The 19,736-nt window shown below is 45.1% G+C and overlaps 1 protein-coding gene across 2 annotated transcripts in view; it reads right to left on the bottom strand.

Moving 5' to 3' along the window:
• Tacr1 (tachykinin receptor 1) overlaps positions 1–19,736 on the bottom strand; it is a 179,328-nt gene that overhangs the window by 82,099 nt on the left and 77,493 nt on the right. Inside the window, exon 2 of one of the 2 annotated variants that reach the window (XM_041638532.1) lies at positions 258–452. In XM_041638532.1, coding sequence (XP_041494466.1) covers positions 258–452 — 195 coding nt within the window. The remainder of the gene's footprint in view (positions 1–257; positions 453–19,736) is intronic. The other variant, XM_041638541.1, reaches the window with a different exon arrangement.

Raw genomic sequence — 19,736 nt, 5'->3', positions numbered from 1 at the left:
GGGAAGCATCTTAGATAAAAGGATCAAGAGTGGTGGTGGGGCACCCCAAGAAGTTGTGGGACACTGTTGTCCAGGAACATGTGATGGGAACTAGGTCTTAACATTTTTAATACAACTTTCACAGTATTGGAGGGGGCGTACCCTCCCCAGATAGCAATGGCTGTATCTCACAAATGGCAGGCAAACACAAGTGAAACCTTCATTGATAAACGAACACAGAAGAAGGAAGAAGTCAGGGCAAGTCGATCTCTACTCACGCTTTCTCGTAAGTCCTGTGGGGATGCTCTGGCCACTCGATCATACACACGACTCTGCTGGGCATGGTCTCCGTGGTGGAGTAGTAGCCCTGGGGAAAGGCCAGCAGGAGAGCCAGGACCCAGATGACAAAGATGACCACTTTGGTAGCAGTGGCCGACAGCCGGGGCTGGAGGGGGTGGATAATGGCCATGTATCTGCAGTAGAGAAGAAAGGACAGCATTCTGTCGTGGTGTGATTTTCCTGCCCATTAACCCCCCCCCAGAAATCCATTGGTTCCCAATGATTTGTGGTTGTCTATATGTAGAGACCAGAAGGCAATCCCCAGTGTCCTTCCTCGGAAGCCCTCCATGCTGTCTTTTGAGATGGTCTCTCACTGGACCCAGAGGTTCACCAATTAAGTTAAGCCATCTGGCCATCAAGCTCCAGGGATCTTCCTGACCCTGCCTTCTCAAATGCTTGGGTTATAAGAGTACAGCACCTTGTCTGTTACTCTAGGCCAAAGAGATCAGAGGTAAGAGGATTGGTGGGGTTTGCTGGCTTCCACCCTGGCCAGGATATGAGCTCTGGGTTCAGAGAGAGACCCTGCCTCAGTGAAACAGATGAAAAAGATAGAGAAGGACATCCATGTAATGTGTGCATTTGTGTGCGTGCATGCACACACGCACACACAACCCTGTAAAACAACTCAGGTCCTTGTACTTGCACAGGAAGTATTCACTGACTGAGCTATCTCTCCTGCAGCCCCTCCCAACAATTACTTACAGGTATTTTCTGAACTATTTTTTTAATAGTCTATCCTTAAACTCTGAATTATGATGTATAATACCAAAAGCCCATAAAGAATGTCAGATTTTTTTAAAAAAAATTGATGACCCATCTAGAAATATTCTAAGAAGTGTTTTCATTATTGCTGTGTTTGGAGTGCATATCCGATGGCCAGATACACGTTAGAGACTTAACAATGAGAAAAATGGCATGTTGTAAGCACGTTTAGCATTAAGAATTTTATCCCCGAGGCTAAAAAGACAGCTTAGCAGTTAAGAGTGCTTCCTGAGCTTCCAGATGACCTGAGTTTGGTTTCGAGGCCTCACACTGGCTGTTCAGAACTCACTGTTGCTGCAGCTCCAGGGGATCTGATACCCTCTCCTGATCTCTTCGGGCAATAGCATTCATGTGCACCTATGCTCACAATATGCACATGCATACACTTAATTAAATAAAAATAAGTAAAAAAAAAAGAATTTTGTTCCCTTTTCCCTCCTGAGACTGAACTCAAGACCTCATTCTTGCCAGGCAAGCGCTCTGTCATTGATCTACAACCCCCAACTCTCTCTTTTGTTTTGTTAGATTAAGGGGCGATGCTGATAGGAATGAGCTGGGTGCTGCAGAAGAAGGCTCAGTCTGCAAAATTCTGCTCTGATGGCACCGTGAAGTGACATGGCCTTGTGACCCTGCAGCTTGCGGGCACACACAAATGCTTGATGGATGATGAAAAGAGCCCGGTACATTTTCAGGAGGTGTCCTCCTTAACAGAGTGTGACGGCAGCAGTTTTAAGAGCCCTTACGTGGCATTATAAAAGCTTAGTAATGACCCGAGGGCACAGGAAGAGCTCAGCTGGTGAAATGGCATCAGCTACCACCTGGTTGGCTGAAGTGCGAGTTCACGAGGAAACCCTAGACCTAGTATAAAACACAAACTTCAGAGGGATTGCACCTGAGGGGAGGGGTCACCTAAGACCATTGGAAAGCATAGATATTCAAATATGATTCATAACAGGAGCAAAGTTACAGTTATGAAGTAGCAATGAAATAATTTATGGTTCGGGGGTCACCACAACATTAAGAACTAATTAAAGGGTCACAGCTTTAGGAGGCTTAGGAAATACTGGCTTACTGGGTCAACCATTCTTGGGTCCCCTCAAACCTGTGGTCTAGATTAAAATATGTCATCATGATGAGACTGTTCCCATGACTGAAGCCACGCACAGTCTCTGAGATGCCACAGAGATCTGAGGGACAGTAGATGTGACAATCTGCATTTTGTATCACACAACAACCCTGCCTGTCCCTTAGAAAAGGATCTTCCATGTGTATTAAACCTGTTATGGGTCCACTTCTTTAAAATATATGCTTTCCCCTAAGAGTGGGAATGGCGTTTCACACAGCCTTCAGGGTCTGAACATTGCCCAGCAGTCAGGAATTTCTTGTTTCTGTGGGATGGAAGCCCGATGCAGACTTCAGCAACATGCAAACATCTGCTCAGCTGTCAGCTGGCTCCACACAGCCCCGCGTAATTGTTTTACTGCACTGTTTGGTCTCCGAGGAACTCCAGGCAAGGAGAGCAATTCAGTCAGTATGAGCTTGAACAGTTCTCACCAGGCACCTGGTACGCAGAGCGCAGCCCTGGCTTCCGAAGGCTAAGAGCGTCTGAGCATCTCTCGCGGAGAGCAGGCAGATTCATAAAAGTTACAAATCGTAACAGCAGATAAATGACCTCAGGTGGAAATTGCTCCAATATCTCAGCCCCTCAGGGTCGTTGCAGAGGCAGTCAAACCTCTGAATGGCAGGTGACCTAGGCTCACTGGATTTGGGCTAAGCCAGCAGGGCATCCTGTTCTGAGGAGAGGCAGTGCTTGGAGCCTTCTCCCTTTTCTGGGTCGGGCTTAGGTCTGACTTTCTTGGGGGTAAGTTTGATGTGGACAGATGTTTAAGACTCTGACTTCATCAGTGTTCAGCGCTGGGGGCTGGGTTTTCCTTTTCTGGGCTGCAAGAACAAGGACATTGGCGATACCCTGTGTGAGGAGGCTGGGTGTTGTGACGATGCCTCAGGCCGGCCTTTCTATAAACAGTAAGATGTTATGCGAGGGCTGGGGACATTGGTAAAACAGTTTCCACCTAAGTATAAGGACTTGGGAGTACGATTCTCAGAAGCCACATTATGCGGGAGGTATGGTGGCACACGCCTGTCATACCAACCCTCTGAGGTGTGGTCAGCAGAGTCTTTGCGGCTGCAGCACCCAATGAGAGACTCCACCTCAGAAAATAAGGAAGAAAGATCTGGAGAAAGGACATTATGGCTGACCTCTGGCCTCTGCGTGCATGTGCACAAACACACATGTACCCCTACCCAATAACTCAAATCTAAGACTTTACAAAGAAAGAAGTCATGAATCCCCAGGAAGTCCTGCATCTTTCATCAAGATTCCCCTCCCTCAGCTCCAAAACTGTTCTGGAAGCCATGAAGATGTCACATCTCTCCCAGCCCTGTGCAGACTTTCTCCTCACTGGCAGCTGTGTACTCCCAGGCTTTGAACTAGAGGGAGGCCGCAGGGCAGTGTGTTGTCGTTATAGCACCCTCTTTTAATATGATCTTACATGCAAGGTTTTAATCTGCTTCCAACTCAGGATGAATGTTAAAGTTTAAATAGACGAGTCCCAACGCCCATGCCGAAACTGGTGGCACCACTTAAAATAGATCGCGACTATGCTTTGAGGGTGTGGCTCCAGTGTGCTGGCGACATGCCTCCAAACGGGCGACAGAAAACCATATTTTATCATTACTGCAAACATTGCTGTTTGGAAGCCCATTTTTGCTAACACTATGCCATTCTTTCAGACTATAGCCGTTTTGGTGACAAATGAGTGAATCACATGTAGAAACCCCAAGTTAGCATCAAACATTGGCTTTAAAAAAATAGATTTTTTCATTCATCCAAAAATGTTTATAAATTTCCCTCGCTTTCTCCTTTTTTCTTCCTTCTCTGTCTCTGTCTCTCTCCTTTCTTCTCTCTGGTGGTTTGTGTTGTGTAACACACTCCTTTCTCCCTTGCACAGCGGCTAGTCTCAGTTGGATAACGCCTACATAGACGACAGATATTTCCCTCCCGATTTTCCCTGCCCAGGTTGCATCCCATTAACATGCAGTGCATTTATCTGGATCCACCCTTAAATACTCTTCCTTATTTGATTGTAAGATACCACTGTGCAAGTGCTTCAAGCTCTAGGAAAATACACTTAATAACTATTTAGTGACTGTTAAATGATCACGGGACTCCAAGGCAGCCAACTGAATGTCTTCCTGGTTTGCGCATTAATCACCAGACTGCTAGAGGCAGGGGTCCAGAGGCTGCACAGTGCATGGTTTATGTTCTCCACTTCAGGTTGTCTGTGCCTCACAGAAGCCTATTTGCCAGCTTTTACTGAAACTGTGTGTGACCTCCTAGCTAAACCTGGTCATAGCGCTTTATGAGAAGAAATCCCACGGAGCATCTTTTTAATCCGCGGAAGTATGGCACTGCCCATTTTTACCATGGACAAATGGAAGAGCTCCATTCTCTCCCCGGCATCTCTGTCCTCTTGACTTCCTCTTAGTCTGGTCCCAGATCACTGGGCAGACGTGATCTTCATCTGCAGCCCCCCCAGTGTCAGTCCTTCAGTCTTTCCCAGCATGCTATAGACTTCCTTTAAGGAACCCCATAAGCCCAGAGAGCGCAATGGCTCAGAATATGCTTGTAGATCAAGAACTAACAAACTTCGTAAAGGTCAAAAAGCAAATGCAGGCTTCAGGGTCCATCAGTTTCTCTCATAACTACTCAACACTGTCCTTGTGGTGTTGAAACAGCCATAGACAGGAAATAAACAATTGGATATGACTGTGTGCCAATAAAGCTTTATTTGCAGAAACAGATTTGGGTTGGGTTGGGGCCTTGTAGCTTACAGAAAGTGATGAGTAAGAGGAATTAGAACAACAGGTAAACATGTCTTCATCTTTAGAAACATTTTCTACCTTTGACCACGCATGCCCAGAGTGAAGTCAGTACATGTTCATTCTGTCATGAGGAAGTAAGGTGATCGTCATCTGCCAGACACCACTCAAAATCTGGTTTCCCATCTAAACACAGACACCTCAGTTGAGGACACTTTTGATCTCAGTCTCTTCTTGTCTGTCTCCCGCTTCTGTTAACAGCCTGGACCCATCATCCTTGCTCTCATGGAAGGATTCAGCGACCGTCCTCGATGCTGCAGAGGTTACTGATCTCGTGCTGGCCACACCTCACTTACTTTTCTATTTGCCTTAGCTAATCAATAAAACTTTCCTGATCACCAGTTGACTTTCCCTTGCTTGTCTTTTCTGCAGCTACAAGCCAGCATCTCCTCTTAGAGCACAGGGACAAATCTGAAAGGGGCAGAGTGCCAAGGGCTGGAAGCCTGTGCTCTGGGGGTCCTTTCCTTAAGAACTCCTCCAAGAACTATTTGGGAACGTAAGCTCCAAAGCTGTGATAGATAGAATGTTCTAGTTGGGAAAGTGTAAAAGGTGACCCCTCAGGTCATAGAGGCCCCTGAGATTAAAATTGGATGTGATTGATTAGGAAAATACAGTGAAGTCCAAAACCAAACCAAATGTAATCTTCTTCAACCACTGCTGGCAGTGGTGGGCCAGGCCCCAATGGCGGTGGCAGCAGCCTTGGCAATGCACAGTAGAAATCCTGTATTTCTGTGTGCATGAAACCCATTGTCTTGTATAACCTATGTCACAATGACGCTCACTATCCTGCATAATAACTTAAAAATTAATAAAAATAGGACAAGTTGGGAGCAGGGGAGATGGTTTAACTGAGTGCTTGCAGTGCAAATGTGAGCATCTGATCCTGGATCCCCCACACTGATGTAAAAAGCCGAATACTGTGTTAATGGTTGTGCGCATCTGCTGGGGCAGTGGAGACAGGCAGATTCCTAGAGCTCATTGCCTAGCCAGCCTAGCTAGCCAAACCAGGGCGATCTCATCTCAGAGAGACTCTGTCTCAAAAAATAAAGTGTGGAATGATTGAAGAAGACACTCAGCATTGATGTCTGGCCTCCATGGATATAGCCCCTGCACACATATCAGCATAAGCATGTACACACATATACACCATACATACACATACATTCAAGAGAAAAAAGCTCATACTTTATATGTGTATGAAACATCAAAGTGATACATTATTGTGTGCATTATAAATTAGTTGAAAATAGGATAAAAATAAATGCCATGCCTCAGGGTTGTCTTGAAGCTGAGAGTGAGTAGCTTAGGAAGCATGGAAAGGCTGGCCATGGCTTTGTTTTTGGCCTCGAGAAATGGAAATATGAGACTATCTTCATTGCTGTGGGAATCCGTAAGTAAATTGTCCAGTCACTGTGGAAATCACTAAGGAAGTTTGTCAAAAAATTTGCAAGCTAAACTACCCTGTAATCCAGCTAAACCACTTCTTGGTACATCCCTAAAAGATTCGAGGTTGGAGGTGTCCAAACTTTTGACATTGTTACATAATGTTTACCTATGAGTGTACTGGGAGCCATTCATAGCTATGCTGGGAAGTATGTGGTCCACACAGCTGCACGGTGGACATGCCTACCTAAGTGAACACACCAGAGACCTGCATACATATGTTTATTGCTGAACTGCTCACAACAGCCAGGTTCTGGAATCAGCATGCATCAGCCACTAAATGAATGAAGAACTAAAACATGCTATATATACCAAATGGAGCTTTCTCCATTAGTAAAGAAGAAATGAAATTATGTCATTTAATGGAAAATGGAAACCACCAGAGATTGAGTTAGATGCTAAAAGACAAAGACACGTGTTCTTTCATTTGTGGATCCTAAAAGTTTTATGTGTGCACCTGTGGTGTATGTGTGTGTGTGTTTGTGCACACGTGTATGTGGGTGCACATGTTGTGTGTGCAAGTCCAGTTGCATTTGCTGCCTGTGTGTGCATACATATAAGGAGTCCTAAGCTCCACTTCTGGTACCATCCTTATTTTTTCCCCACCTTTATAGTTTTGGAGACAGTCTCTGAATAGAGCTCAGCATTTTGCATAGACAGTCTGGCTTGTGAGCCCTGGGGATCTGCATGTTTCCACCACCTCCACCTCAGCACTGGGGTTACAGAAGTGTGCACCCATGCCTGACTTTTGTATGTGGTTGTTGGAGATCTGAACTCAGGTTCTCATGTTCATGCAGCAAGCGCTTTACCTACTGAGCCATTTTCTGAGCCCCTAATACTCTCATAGGCACACTAAACCACACACACACACACACACACACACACACACACCAGGGAAGCAGAAGGGATACTAAAGAAGGGAGGAGACTAGGGGATGGGAGAGGAAAAGGGTGGATAAAATCAAAGTGTATGATGCACTTGAAAGAGTTTTCTCTATGAAGCCAACACCAATATACAGCAAGAAAACACAGCGGAAAAAAGAGCAACGGAGGGGAGACAGAAATCGCCCCTTGTCAGTCAACCTGTTGGCTCATTGCATCTCTGACGACTGCTTTTTTTCCCTTGAGGATTCGTACTTGAGTCATAGATCTGAGACTGGGGGTACTGGTATGTTTCACACAGAAGCTGCTGCCTGGGTCACATCCTTCAAGCCCACAGGGGACACCACCTGGACACACTTTGCTTCTTGGTGGCACTTCCGCTTTGGGACTTGGAACTGAAGATGAGTAGGAGGACTGGGCCAGGTCCAAGTAGTTTTATGTACAGAAACTTGATTTGAGAATCAGTAGGGTCCCTTTAGCTCCACAGGCAGAAAAAGCAAAGGCAGAACCCTGAATTCTATTTCTTTGGTATTTTAATTACCATTTGGGAAGAAGACATCTTGATTTAGCGGAAACCTGGTAATGGAGGAAAGATCATATCCAGGGCATTCCTCACCTGTTGGCACTGTGCTCACTGTCAGAGTATTGAACTACCTCTCTGATCAGTTAGGAAAGATCACATTCCATGCCTGCAGCCTTAAATGGTCCTAAGTCCCCAGGTCACAGCATAGCTGGGACAGTGAAAAACCTGGGAAATTATCAGTATGGTGAGCATGCCGATAAACTGATATGGAGAGGATATTAAGTTGGTACCCTCACACAGTTTTATGTTTTATGTTTTAGATTCAGTGTAAATCTACAATTGATTGACTAACTCACAGTACTTTCTTGTTAAAACAAAGTAGGTTTTTTTTTTTACAATAATGTTATAGGTAAATGAAAGCTCAAGTTTAATAAAAAGCAAACACTGGATCTATACTTTTCAAAGTTTCCAATGAATGTGCAAGAGACACCGAACAGTGAGAGTTTTTGCTTCCGAGAAGCCAAAATATTGCTGCGGGAATTGTACGAGCCAAGGTGTGTGAACTGGCTGAAGAAGCAGATTGGCACCAAAAGCTAATGGGTGGGGAGGGTGAAAGGGGCACAGCGGAGGCTAGAAGTCAACCTCAGATGCCCCTTTTTAGGAGCTCCCCACCTTGGTTTTGGAAACAAGATGGCTTACTTTATGAAACTTGTGGCCCATGGATTCTGCTTAGCATCCGGCCAGTGAGTATCAGGCATTCGTTCGTCTCCACCTCCTCATTTCAGGGATTACGATCTTGAGCCAACACACCTGGCTTTTTCTGTGGGTTCTGGGGATTGAACTTGGGTCCTTCTGTTTGTACAACAGCACTTCTCTGACTGAACCATCTTCCCAGCTATGCAGGTAGTCATGGCAGCCCAAACCTGTGCATCCAGCACTCAGAAAGTTGAAGCAGGAGAGCAGGTGTGTGTGTGGGTGGAGTGCTGCGCAGTGGGGCCTTGTTGTCTTGTTAGGGGTAATTGTTCCTAAAAAACTGAGATACTGGTCATCTACAGGACGGAGAGCATTTGCCTCCATACCTGAGAAACACAGTTTTCATTAGATGAAATAATTAATTTCAGTCTTTTTCAATTTCAGTTTTCTTGTTGTATGTACAAAAGGTCAGGTCATAGCTATTACTCCATTGGCTCAGTTAGCAGAAGAACTTGCCAAATAACTAAATGATTCTAATTTTATATTGGGGTCATCCGATTTTTCAAATAGAGAATTAGCTCATTTCAATGATGCTTCAATTCTCTTTTAATCCAATTAATTCTTGGATTCAAAGTTTTTGGAAGGTGAAACTGTTGGCTGATATTGTGCATGCCATTGATTCAATCTTAAGCAATGAAGACAAAGTAATTTGTTTTTCTGATGATGAATACAGTGTGTTAAAAATATTGTTTTTACTAAATTAAGAAAGCCTGGAACATAAAAAAACTTTGATGTCACTAGGTGGTTTATATAATTTGAAACTGGGTCAAAACAAGCTGGTGTTCTGCCAATTGAAATAGAAGTTATGGCATTGAAATTTACAAAAAAATGTGTTGGTGTTCAGAGTAACTGAACTAATTTATTTTTGTGATATATTTTATTTGATGAATACAAATGTCTGACTCAGCTAACACTTCAAATGATTTTGAGCCTTTGACAACCTTCTGTGAATTAACTCAAGTCATAAAATTGATTGTGGGTGTATGTTCTTTAAAATTAGTTGAAGATCCTTAATTAAAATGTTTTTATTTTTATTTATTTATTTATTTTTTTGCTTTGTGTTGCTTGAGTTTATTTTGGCAACAAGATGAGCAGGGCAGTACCCCCACATTTGCTCAGAAATATTTTCTTTTTTTTTTAAATTTTTTAATTCATTTATTTATTAAAGATTTCTGTCTCTTCCCCGCCACCGCCTCCCATTTCCCTCCCCCAATTAAGTCCCCCCCCCCTCAGCCGGAAAAGCAATCAGGGTTCCCAGTCCTGTGGGAAGTCCAAGGACCACCCACCTCCATCCAGGTCTAGTAAGGTGAGCATCCAAACTGCCTAGGCTCCCACAAAGCCAGTACATGCAGTAGGATCAGAAACCCATTGCCATTGTTCTTGAGTTCTCAGTAGTCCTCATTGTCTGCTATGTTCAGAGAGTCCGGTTTTATCCCAGGCTTTTCCAGACCCAGGCCAGCTGGTCTTGGTGAGTTCCCAGTAGAACATCCCCATTGTCTCAGTGTGTGGGTGCACCCCTCGCGGTCCTGAGTTCCTTGCTCATGCTCCGTCTCCTTCTGCTCCTGATTTGGACCTTGAGATTTCAGTCCTGTGCTCCAATGTGGGTCTCTGTCTCTGTCTCCTTTCATCGCTTGCTGAAGGTTAATATTCAGGAGGATGCCTATATGTTTTTCTTTGGGTTCTCCTTATTTAGCTTCTCTAGGATCACTAATTATAGGCTCAATGTCCTTTGTTTATGGCTAGAAACCAAATATGAGTGAGTACATCCCATGTTCCTCTTTTTGGGTCTGGCTTACCTCACTCAGGATAGTGTTTTCTATTTCCATCCATTTGTATGCAAAATTCAAGAAGTCCTTTTTTCTTACTGCTGAGTAGTACTCTAATATGTATATATTCCATACTTTCTTCATCCATTCTTCCATTGAAGGGCATCTAGGTTGTTTCCAGGTTCTGGCTATCACAAACAATGCTGCTATGAACATTGTAGAGCATATACTTTTGTTGTATGATAAGGCCTCTCTTGGTTATATTCCCAAGAGTGGTATTGCTGTGTCCAGGGGTAAGTTGATCCCGAGTTTCCTGAGAAACCGCCATACTGCTTTCCAAAGTGGTTGCACAAGTTTGCATTCCCACCAGCAATGGGTGAGTATACCCCTTTCTCCACAACCTCTCCAGCAAAGGCTATCATTGGTGTTTTTGATTTTAGCCATTCTGACAGGTGTAAGATAGTATCTTAAAGTTGTCTTGATTTGCATTTCCCTGATTGCTAAGGAAGTTGAGCATGACCTTAAGTGTCTTTTGGCCATTTGAAGTTCTTCTGTTGAGAATTCTCTGTTCAGCTCAGTGCCCCATTTTATAATTGGGTTGATTAGCCTTTTACGGTCTAGTTTCTTGAGTTCTTTATGTATTTTGGAGATCAGACCTTTGTTGGTTGCGGGGTTGGTGAAGATCTTCTCCCAGTAAGTGGATTGCCTTTTTGTCTTAGTGACAGTGTCCTTTGCTTTACAGAAGCTTCTCAGTCTCAGGAGGTCCCATTTATTCAATGAGGCCCTTAATGTCTGTGCTGCTGGTGTTATACGTAGGCAGTGGTCTCCTGTGCCCATGTGTTGTAGAGTACTTCCCACTTTCTCTTCTATCTTGTGCTGTACTTTTTGATGTCTTTTCTACATTTGGATAATTTTGGGATTAACCTTTTAGTTCACAGATTGTCTTCAGGATGTAGTAATTGACTTTGCTACTGAGCTTCTGCATTTTAACTGTTGCTGTTTCCTTCCTGTCATTTTGATCATTTTGCCTTCTCATCATGCTTAGCTGTACCCTTACGTGAGAACCGTCTTTCCATTACAGACTCTCAGGAGAGGTGATTGTCTTTTCCCTCTTGACTTGAGCACTAAGATTAGAGATGGGCCATTTTCTCTGGAGTCATTGGACAGGTAAGCCAATGGCTTTCTGACTCTTGTTGGCCATAAATAGAATCATCCAACTCCTGCCTTTGAGAGACTGTATCTTCAACAACCCTTCGCAGGCAAGCCCTAGGTTTTGTCTTTTGTCTTAGCACTTCCATACAAGGTCATGATCAAGGTCAAACACTCAGGACAACACACTCACATTCTTGCTCTAATCCACATCACAGAGTGCCTTCCCTTAGCTCTCAACCCAAGCATTCTTTACACACGTCCAAGGAGATAAATGGCTATAAGGTGATATTTCATGGTGTCTAATTCAGCATTTTCAGTTACCTTTAAGAGCATGCATCAAGACACCTAGTGCACTACTTTTTCAGGGATCCCCGTTGTCCTTACATTTTTCTTCCTGTTGTCTAGTATAATGTCAGCCCATAAATTTCAAGAGGAGAGGAAAACCTCCCCTGCACACAAGTCTTGAAGAGTATCTCTTAGCTAGCATTCAGCACGCGTGGTAAATGCCATGTTTAATTTTACCCGCTTTCTTCATGTTGACTTATCTATCACCCACCAAACCCGAGGAAGGCTAACGTCAGAATCTCATTTGCCAGATGAGGTAACTGAGACGTGGGTAAAATCAGTCTACCAAGGGGTGGTGGGGCTGAAGCTGGACTTGGCAGCTGGCTGCAGAGCTCTGTTTTTAATCGAGAATGATCCAGGACTCTCATTCTCCCTGTCAAGCGGCATATCCTTCTTTGTACACAGACAGCTGTACTTCTCTCTGGACTGATTTTTCCATTGATTTCACTCAGTGAGTCTTACTTAATTAACCCCCTTCTGTGTGTCAGAGCAGAGCTCAGGACGTCTGTGTTCTGTAGGGTTGGCTGTTTCTTGCAGACACATCCGCACACATGAACACACACATGATGATGGCCACATGAGTTACTGCCTGCTATGGAGAGTCACGGCATGTGAGAAGCAGCAGCCAGTATAGACAGGAGGCCGTGTGAGTACCCACAGGGCATTCAGAGAAGCATCCCAGTGGAGATGATACAGGAATTTGACCTGGAAAGGTGATTAGGATGGATGTCTATGGAAAGCAGCATGTGACATACTTCTGGTGCATGTGAGTGAGGGGGCACACATATGTGTGGGTGCAACCCATGTGTGTGAGTATGAATGTGATGGGCAGAGGGAAACCTTGGTTATGGTGTCTTCTTAGGAGCTGTCCACTTTTGTTTCGTTTGTTTCAGACAGACTTTCAGTGGCCTGGAGCTTACCGAGTAGACTTGCCAGGGAGTTACAGGGACCTGCTTAAGTCCACTTCCCCAGTACTGGGGATTACAAATCCTTGCTAGCATGTTTGTCCTTTTTAGTTTTTACATTAAAAACGTAATTAATTGATTTATTTTACATTCCTACCCAAGTTTCCCTTCCCTTTTCTCTTTCCATTCCTTCTCCTTACCTTCTCCCCTACCCCCACCCCCAAGTCCAATCCTCTTTTGATTCTGTTCAGAAAGGAGCAGGCCTCCCATGGGTATCAACAAAGTATGACATATCAAGTTTTGGTAAGAGTAGGCATCTCCCCCTGTATTTAGGCTGGTCAAGGCAATCCAGTATGAGAAATAGGTTCCCAAGGGCCAGCCTCTGCTTCCATTGTTAGGAGTCCCACAAGCAGACCAAGCCACATGATTGTCACATATATGTAGAGGTCTGTCCCATGTAGGCTCCCTGGTTTTTGGTTCCATGTCTATATTTTTAAATAAATAAATAAATTTGGGCTATTTTCAATTCCTAGAAGTATGCAAACTTCAAATTGTCTGGCATCAGAAGGCTGCCCATGGCAACTGTCACCCACACAAAAAGTACACCTCAATTAAATGTGTCTCTCTTCCTTCCCTGGAACTCTCTCCCCGCCTCCTATGGCCCAGGAATCAAAGACATCTTGACTACATGCAGTCTTCCTCTGGGGTCTCTAAGAAGGGACCTAGTCCCTGCTTTGTGAGCCTGAACTCTCATGAGGGCCCCTGTCCTGTGTCTGTCAGTCTTCTGTAAGCCCATAGGGTTAATAACTCTTAATAAAGTTTTATCCAGTATCTCCCTTGAGTCCCAGCCCTGATGGATGCCTTTCAAACATTACATCTTCTGAAGCTCTCTGGTAGCTGGCCAGAGTGGAGACAGACGGCAGTGGCTACCAGAAGATGGATGTAGCAGTTCTTGTCTTCTGTCAAGCAGGCAGCAAGCTGCAGGCAAGGAAACTGGCTTCTGAGTTTGTTTCTTGCTCATGTCAGATGGAAAAACAAGGAAGCAGGGTTGGCGAGGGAGGGCAAGGTCTGTGAGCCTGGGAGCGTGGTTGTCCATAGAGAACACTAATCTTCAGAGGATATGAAAAGTGCTGGATTAAGGAGTAAATACATGGAGCATCAAGAAAAAAGGAATATTTTCTATAAAGATTTCATAGTTCTCTGTTTACTGACCACCCAGTGCCTAGGCTCACTTCTGAGGGAAGGGCTTTCCTGGTCTAAGGCTTTGGTCCTCGAATCCCTTCCGCCTGAACAAAGCTATGATTTTTCTCTCCCAGGGCCGCTCCTGACATGGGACATGGCTTTTGCTTCTCCTTGTGCTCTTGCTCTTCCAAGAGCTTTCCCACTTAATCTCTCTTAAAGTGGTGACTCTGAATCGTGGTTTGTTTGCCTCCTGAAATGAGGGCTGCCGTTATTTACTGGGCACAGTGAGTTAAAACTCTTCAGGCTAACAGATGGGTCAGGTGCACCGTGCAGACAGTGTGCGCTCACGTAGACTTTGCATCTGTGTGCTTGTCTGCCCACTGGTCACAAAACTGCTACCCAGAGCCTTGGTGCCCAGCTTAAACCCAGAGCACACAGGACACCAGACGCTTGAACCACCGTGCAACTGGCTGGATCCTGGGCCAGATGCCCCAAGATGCGCAATGCCGAGGAGGCAGTGGCGTCAGCTTAATAGCTCCTGCCAAGGATGGAAGTACTCAATTACAGCCTAAATAGTATTTCATGGGGAAAAAAATAAATTAAAGTCGTGTTACTCATCCCCCATTGCCCAGTGAAATGATTCAACAGAATAATTGTTGAACCTGGTGTCAGAGCTGAGAACGGGGTCCCGATGTCTGGCTAGCTCTTCAGTGGAATGAGGACCTGGCCTCCACACGGAAGACGCCCCCTTTGCATCCTCCTCTGCCCACTCAGGGTCCTTTTTGTGCTCTTTGAAGATCATCTTTCTGCCCGAGGTTGGGAGATGTTCCTGAGTCCAAGGTTATGAGATGAGGAGCCAGTGAGATGTTGTCAGAGATTGAAAAGCTTATGGTGGGAGTGTTGCCATCACAGAGTACCTTCCCAAGAGAGAAGCAGCAGGAGGAAGGCTGGGACGGGTGTGCCACGAGCCTGTGGACAGAAGCCCAGGCACACCACCTGGTAGGGCACAGCCCAGGCCCCTAAGGTCCACGCTGTGATCTGTACAGCCCTCTGTTCCTCAGATGCCCCCTCTGGAGACAGGGGTTGTACCTCCCATGGCTTAGTACTCACTGCTCAGTGTGTCCCCATCAGGTTTAACCCAGGACACGCTGACTCTGGCACTTCTCACTGGGCCAGACAAACAGACCTCACTGACAAGCTGCCAGGGTCAGGAAGAACCCAGCAGCACTCTGACTGTCCTATCCATGCAGATGTGAGCTGCTGGACAACCTGCATCCTCATTTCCTTACAGGGGAGGAGTTCCAAGAAGAGCTCTGTGTAAGTGGGCGGGAGGCAGAGCTGGAGAAAATCCTCTCTGTTATTGCAAGGCGTATCTCCACCCTGCTCTACCTGATGGCGTCTCTCACCCAGCATCCCTCACTGTCCGCTCATTTCCATCACAGGCATTCGGGTGCCCAACAAGCACTCTAACTTCTCCACCTCTGCTAGTTTTACAGTCACCATGACAAAATACCTGATGTATCTTAAAGGAAGAATGACTCATTTTTGCTCCTGGGTTTGGAGCCTCAGGCTACAGTCTTTGATGTGATGAGTCTGGACCCTTGAGGAGGAAAAACATCGTTGATGGTGTGTGTGAGAGAGGCTGCTCGCTTCATGGTGGGCAGGAAGCAGAGGAAGAGGAGGACCAGCCAGTAGGTATAGTCTCAAAAGGCAATCACCTCAAACACCCTTGTGATCTCTCTGGATGTAGGCCCTGCCTTCCACCAACACTGAGCCTGCAGCTACGTCACCACACTTGACAAAGGCAGCTCAAGGAAAGGTTTATTTTGGTTTGCCATTTGTAGGTCCAGTCCACCACACAGAGAAGGGAAGGAGCGTGAGGCAGGGGCATGGGGCACCTTTGCAGCAGTCTGTCCTCAGTCAAGAGGTAGAGAAATGAGCGCCAGCCCAGCTCTCTCTCTCTCTCTCTCTCTCTCTCTCTCTCTCTCTCTCTCTCTCTCATCACATTTGCAACCCAGCCCATGGGGTAGTGCCGTCTATATTCACAGTGACTCTCCATTGCTTAATCAGCCTCTCTGGAGACACACTTCTGGAGATACCTAGATGTATGTGTAGTGGTTTGAAAGAGAAATGTCCCTCAGAGGCTTCCGTATTTGAACATTCGGTCCCCAGTTGGTGGTGTTGTTTGTGGGGAGTTATGGAACCTTCAGAGGTAGTTAGAACGCCTTGCTGGAGGAAGTTCGTCTTTGGGGAACTTCTCTACTCCACTTCCAGGTAACTCTCTACTTCCTGTTTGGGACCGAAGATGCGAAGATGCGATCTCTCAGCTTCCCGATCCAGCACCTGCTGCTCTGCCTTCCCCACCCTCCACCATGGCGGCACTGAAACGATCCACTAAATTGCGCACTAGCTTCCACGAGTCACTTTTGGTTATGCGGCTTTTTCAAAGCAGCAAGAAGGCTGCACAGTAAGGGGTGCAGCGTGTTTCCACAGCGAGTCAAAAACCTAATCAATGAACGTTAGCCGCCACAGAGCCTAACCACGGCACCTTGGTGATGATTATCCAGGCCCATCATTGCCTCAGGAGGCATCTGTATGAATCTCACCAGACACCAGGCTCAGGAAAGACAGATGGGAAGACAATCTGTGCTGAGCTGATACACAGAGAGTTCAAAAGAGAGCCAAAGGTGGACTGGAGAAAGCAAAAGGCCCAGTGGACTCCCAGGGTGTCTGGGCTGCTTACGCTGCCCGACACCTGGGCCTCAGAGGAGGAGGCCATTCTAACCATTGCTTTATGTGTTCCCTCATCCTGGACTTCAAGGAGATGCTGGACCAGTGGCTAACTCTAGAAGCAACTTGAACTAGGGATTAGGTTCGTGTGTCTATGGTGCTAGGTAGGCTGCTAGCATGGGAATGTGGATTTAGTGTTGTCTAATCCAGCTCGCTTATGGGACAAATAAAATCAAATAAAAAGAAGGGCCCTGAGGTCCAATGAAGTATACAAAAGCTCAAGGATGAAGCCAAGCTGTGCTTGAAGTCAAGTATGGTTTGAGAATTCTGTACTAGAAAGAACAGGGGGGAAATTGTGCTGAATGCATGGGAGAGGATTGTCTTGAAGCTGTGTGTGTGTGTGTGTGTGTGTGTGTGTGTGTGTGTGCAGGCTGGTGAGAAAAACCTTAGGTGTCATTCTTCAGGCACCAAAATCCATCCTGTTTTCCTGAGACAGGGTTTCTCACTGGCTCACCAAGTAGACTGGGCTGGCTAGCCAATGAATTACAGGGCTCTGCTTGTCTGCTTCTCCGGGGCTGGGATTACAAGTTTCCCATCGAAAAGCTTCTGTAAAGCAAAGGACACAATCAACAAGACAAAGCAACAGCCTACAGAAAAAAGATCTTGGGGCTGGAGAGATGGCTCAGAGGTTAAGAGCACTGATTGTTCTTCCAGAGGTCCTGAGTTCAATTCCCAGCAACCACATGGTGGCTTACAACCATCGGCAGTGAAATCTGGTGCCCTCTTCTGGCCTGCAAGCATACATGCAGACAGAACACTGTAAACAATATATATTAAATATAATGTAATAAATATATATTTTAATATATAAAATTTATATATATTAAATAATATATAAATAATAATTTATATATATAAATAAATATAATAAATATATATATTTAAAGATCAGACAGAGGTCTGATCTCCAAAATATGCAAAGAAAACTCAAGAAATTGGTCGTCAAAAGAACAAATAATCCAGTAAGAAAATGGAATACAGACCTAAACAGAGAACTCTCAACAGAGGAATCTAAAATGGCTGAAAGATGCTTAAGGAAATGTTCAACATTCTTAGCCATAAGAGAAATGTAAATCAAAACAACTCTGAGATTTCATTTTACACCTGTGAGAATGGCCAAGATCAAAATAACTGATGATAATTTATGCTGGAGAGGTTGTGGGGTAAAGGGAACACTCCTGCATTGCTGGTGGGAATGCAAGCTGGTACAGCCTCTTTGGATGTCAGTGTGGCTGTTTCTCAGAAAATTATGAAACAACCTTCCTCAAGACCCAACAATACCTCTTTTGGGTATATAACCAAAGGATGCTCAATAGTGCCACAAAAACATGTGCTCAACTATGTTCATAGCAGCATTGTTTGTCATAGCCAAAACCTGGAAACAACCTAAATGCCCCTCAATTGAAGAATGGATAAGGAAAATGTGGTACATTTATACAATGGAGTACTACACAGCAGAAAAAATAATGACATATTGAAATTTGCAGGCAAATGGATGGAGCTAATAAACATCATTTTGAATGAGGTAACCCAGACACAGAAAGACAATTATCACGTGTACTCACTCATAAGTGGCTTTTAAACATAAAACAAAGAAAACCAGCCCACAAATCACAATCCCAGAGAACCTAGACAACAATGAGGACCCTAAGAGAGACTTACATAGATCTAATCTACATGGGAAGTAGAAAAAGAAGATCTCCTGAATAAATTGGGAGTATGGGGACCTTGGGAGAGGGTTGAAGGGGAGAGGAGACAGGGAGGGAAGCAGAGAAAAATGTAGAGCTCAATAAAATCAATTAAAAAAAACAAGTGTGTCACATCATCCAGATTATAAAAGGTGGGTTCTGGAGATCAAACTTAGGTCTTGTGCTTGCAAAGCAAGTGTTTTACCCCCATGAGCTACATCTCCTAGCCCAGAAGCTATTTTGCATAACACTTCACATATAGGTGACCAACTGCCAAGTGGCTATTCCCAGGGAGAGAAAAAGAGAAGGGAAGAGCTGACACAGCCCGGGCAGCACCTCTGTGGGTTGATACTCCTAGCTGTCTCCCCTATTTTCCCCTGAGTTATGGGAAGAGTCATGTCCTGATGTGACCTCACCATCCTGAGTCTCTCTGTCGACCACGCAGTCCAGCCCTGCCTCTGCCAGGGTCCGGTGCAGACAGATAAGTGGCCAAAGACAGGCCCAGTCATGCCTGCTCATGGCAGAGGTGTGGGGTCCTCTGTCTCTGCCCAGTTTAGACAACCCGGAAAGCAATTTTTAGCAATAAGCTTGAACTTGTTAGCACCAATCTCTGCTACCACAAAGAACACTTGGAAGGCCAATAACTCCATAGAACAGAACTTTATGTGTGATAGTAAGTGCATGCAGAAAAGAGACGAATAATCTCTGCCAGCTTCAAAATGTTATCCAAAGCGTTTGTGAAAAGACTTTCCTCCCATTGTGTTTTGAAGACTCTGACCTCCCAAGGGCCCATTTTTTTGTGCCGTGGTGACAGGGGTCACAAACAGATTAAAGACATTTATTTGAACAGCTTTGGTGACTTGGTATCTGTTTCATGGCTGCCCAGCCGGCTGAGCGGCCTCTCCTCTCTAAGTTTTTTTTTCTTTCTTTTTCTTTTTCCTCTTCAGACTGTTTGCTCAGAGCAGTTGTGAGTTCCCTGGGTGACAGGGACAAATGACAGGGATGGCCACGGATCACTTAAGACACTACCGTCTTAAAAGGGTTGGACTGGCTCCTGTTCCAAGCAGCTCTTGTAATCTCAGGGTGGATATGTGACTAACTGGGGTGCCCCACAGAAAATGAAGGGGTTGTTTGATTCAATAGAGTCTCTATGGCTTCTTTAATAGGACAAAGGCAATAGACAGCAGGGTTTTTACACTATTAAACAACACACGGAAACTTTCTCTATTCTTGAGCCCCGCTACATTGCTTCCCTCCATCTTGTGTGTGTGTGTGTGTGTGCATAT

This window comes from Microtus oregoni, unplaced genomic scaffold (assembly GCF_018167655.1).
Source record: "Microtus oregoni isolate MIOR12 unplaced genomic scaffold, Mior012 000002F_ref0000024, whole genome shotgun sequence".
In the NCBI taxonomy this organism is placed as follows: Eukaryota; Metazoa; Chordata; class Mammalia; order Rodentia; family Cricetidae; genus Microtus; species Microtus oregoni.
The sequence above is the reverse complement of the archived record's forward strand: the minus strand, read 5'-3'. Positions and strand labels throughout refer to the sequence as shown.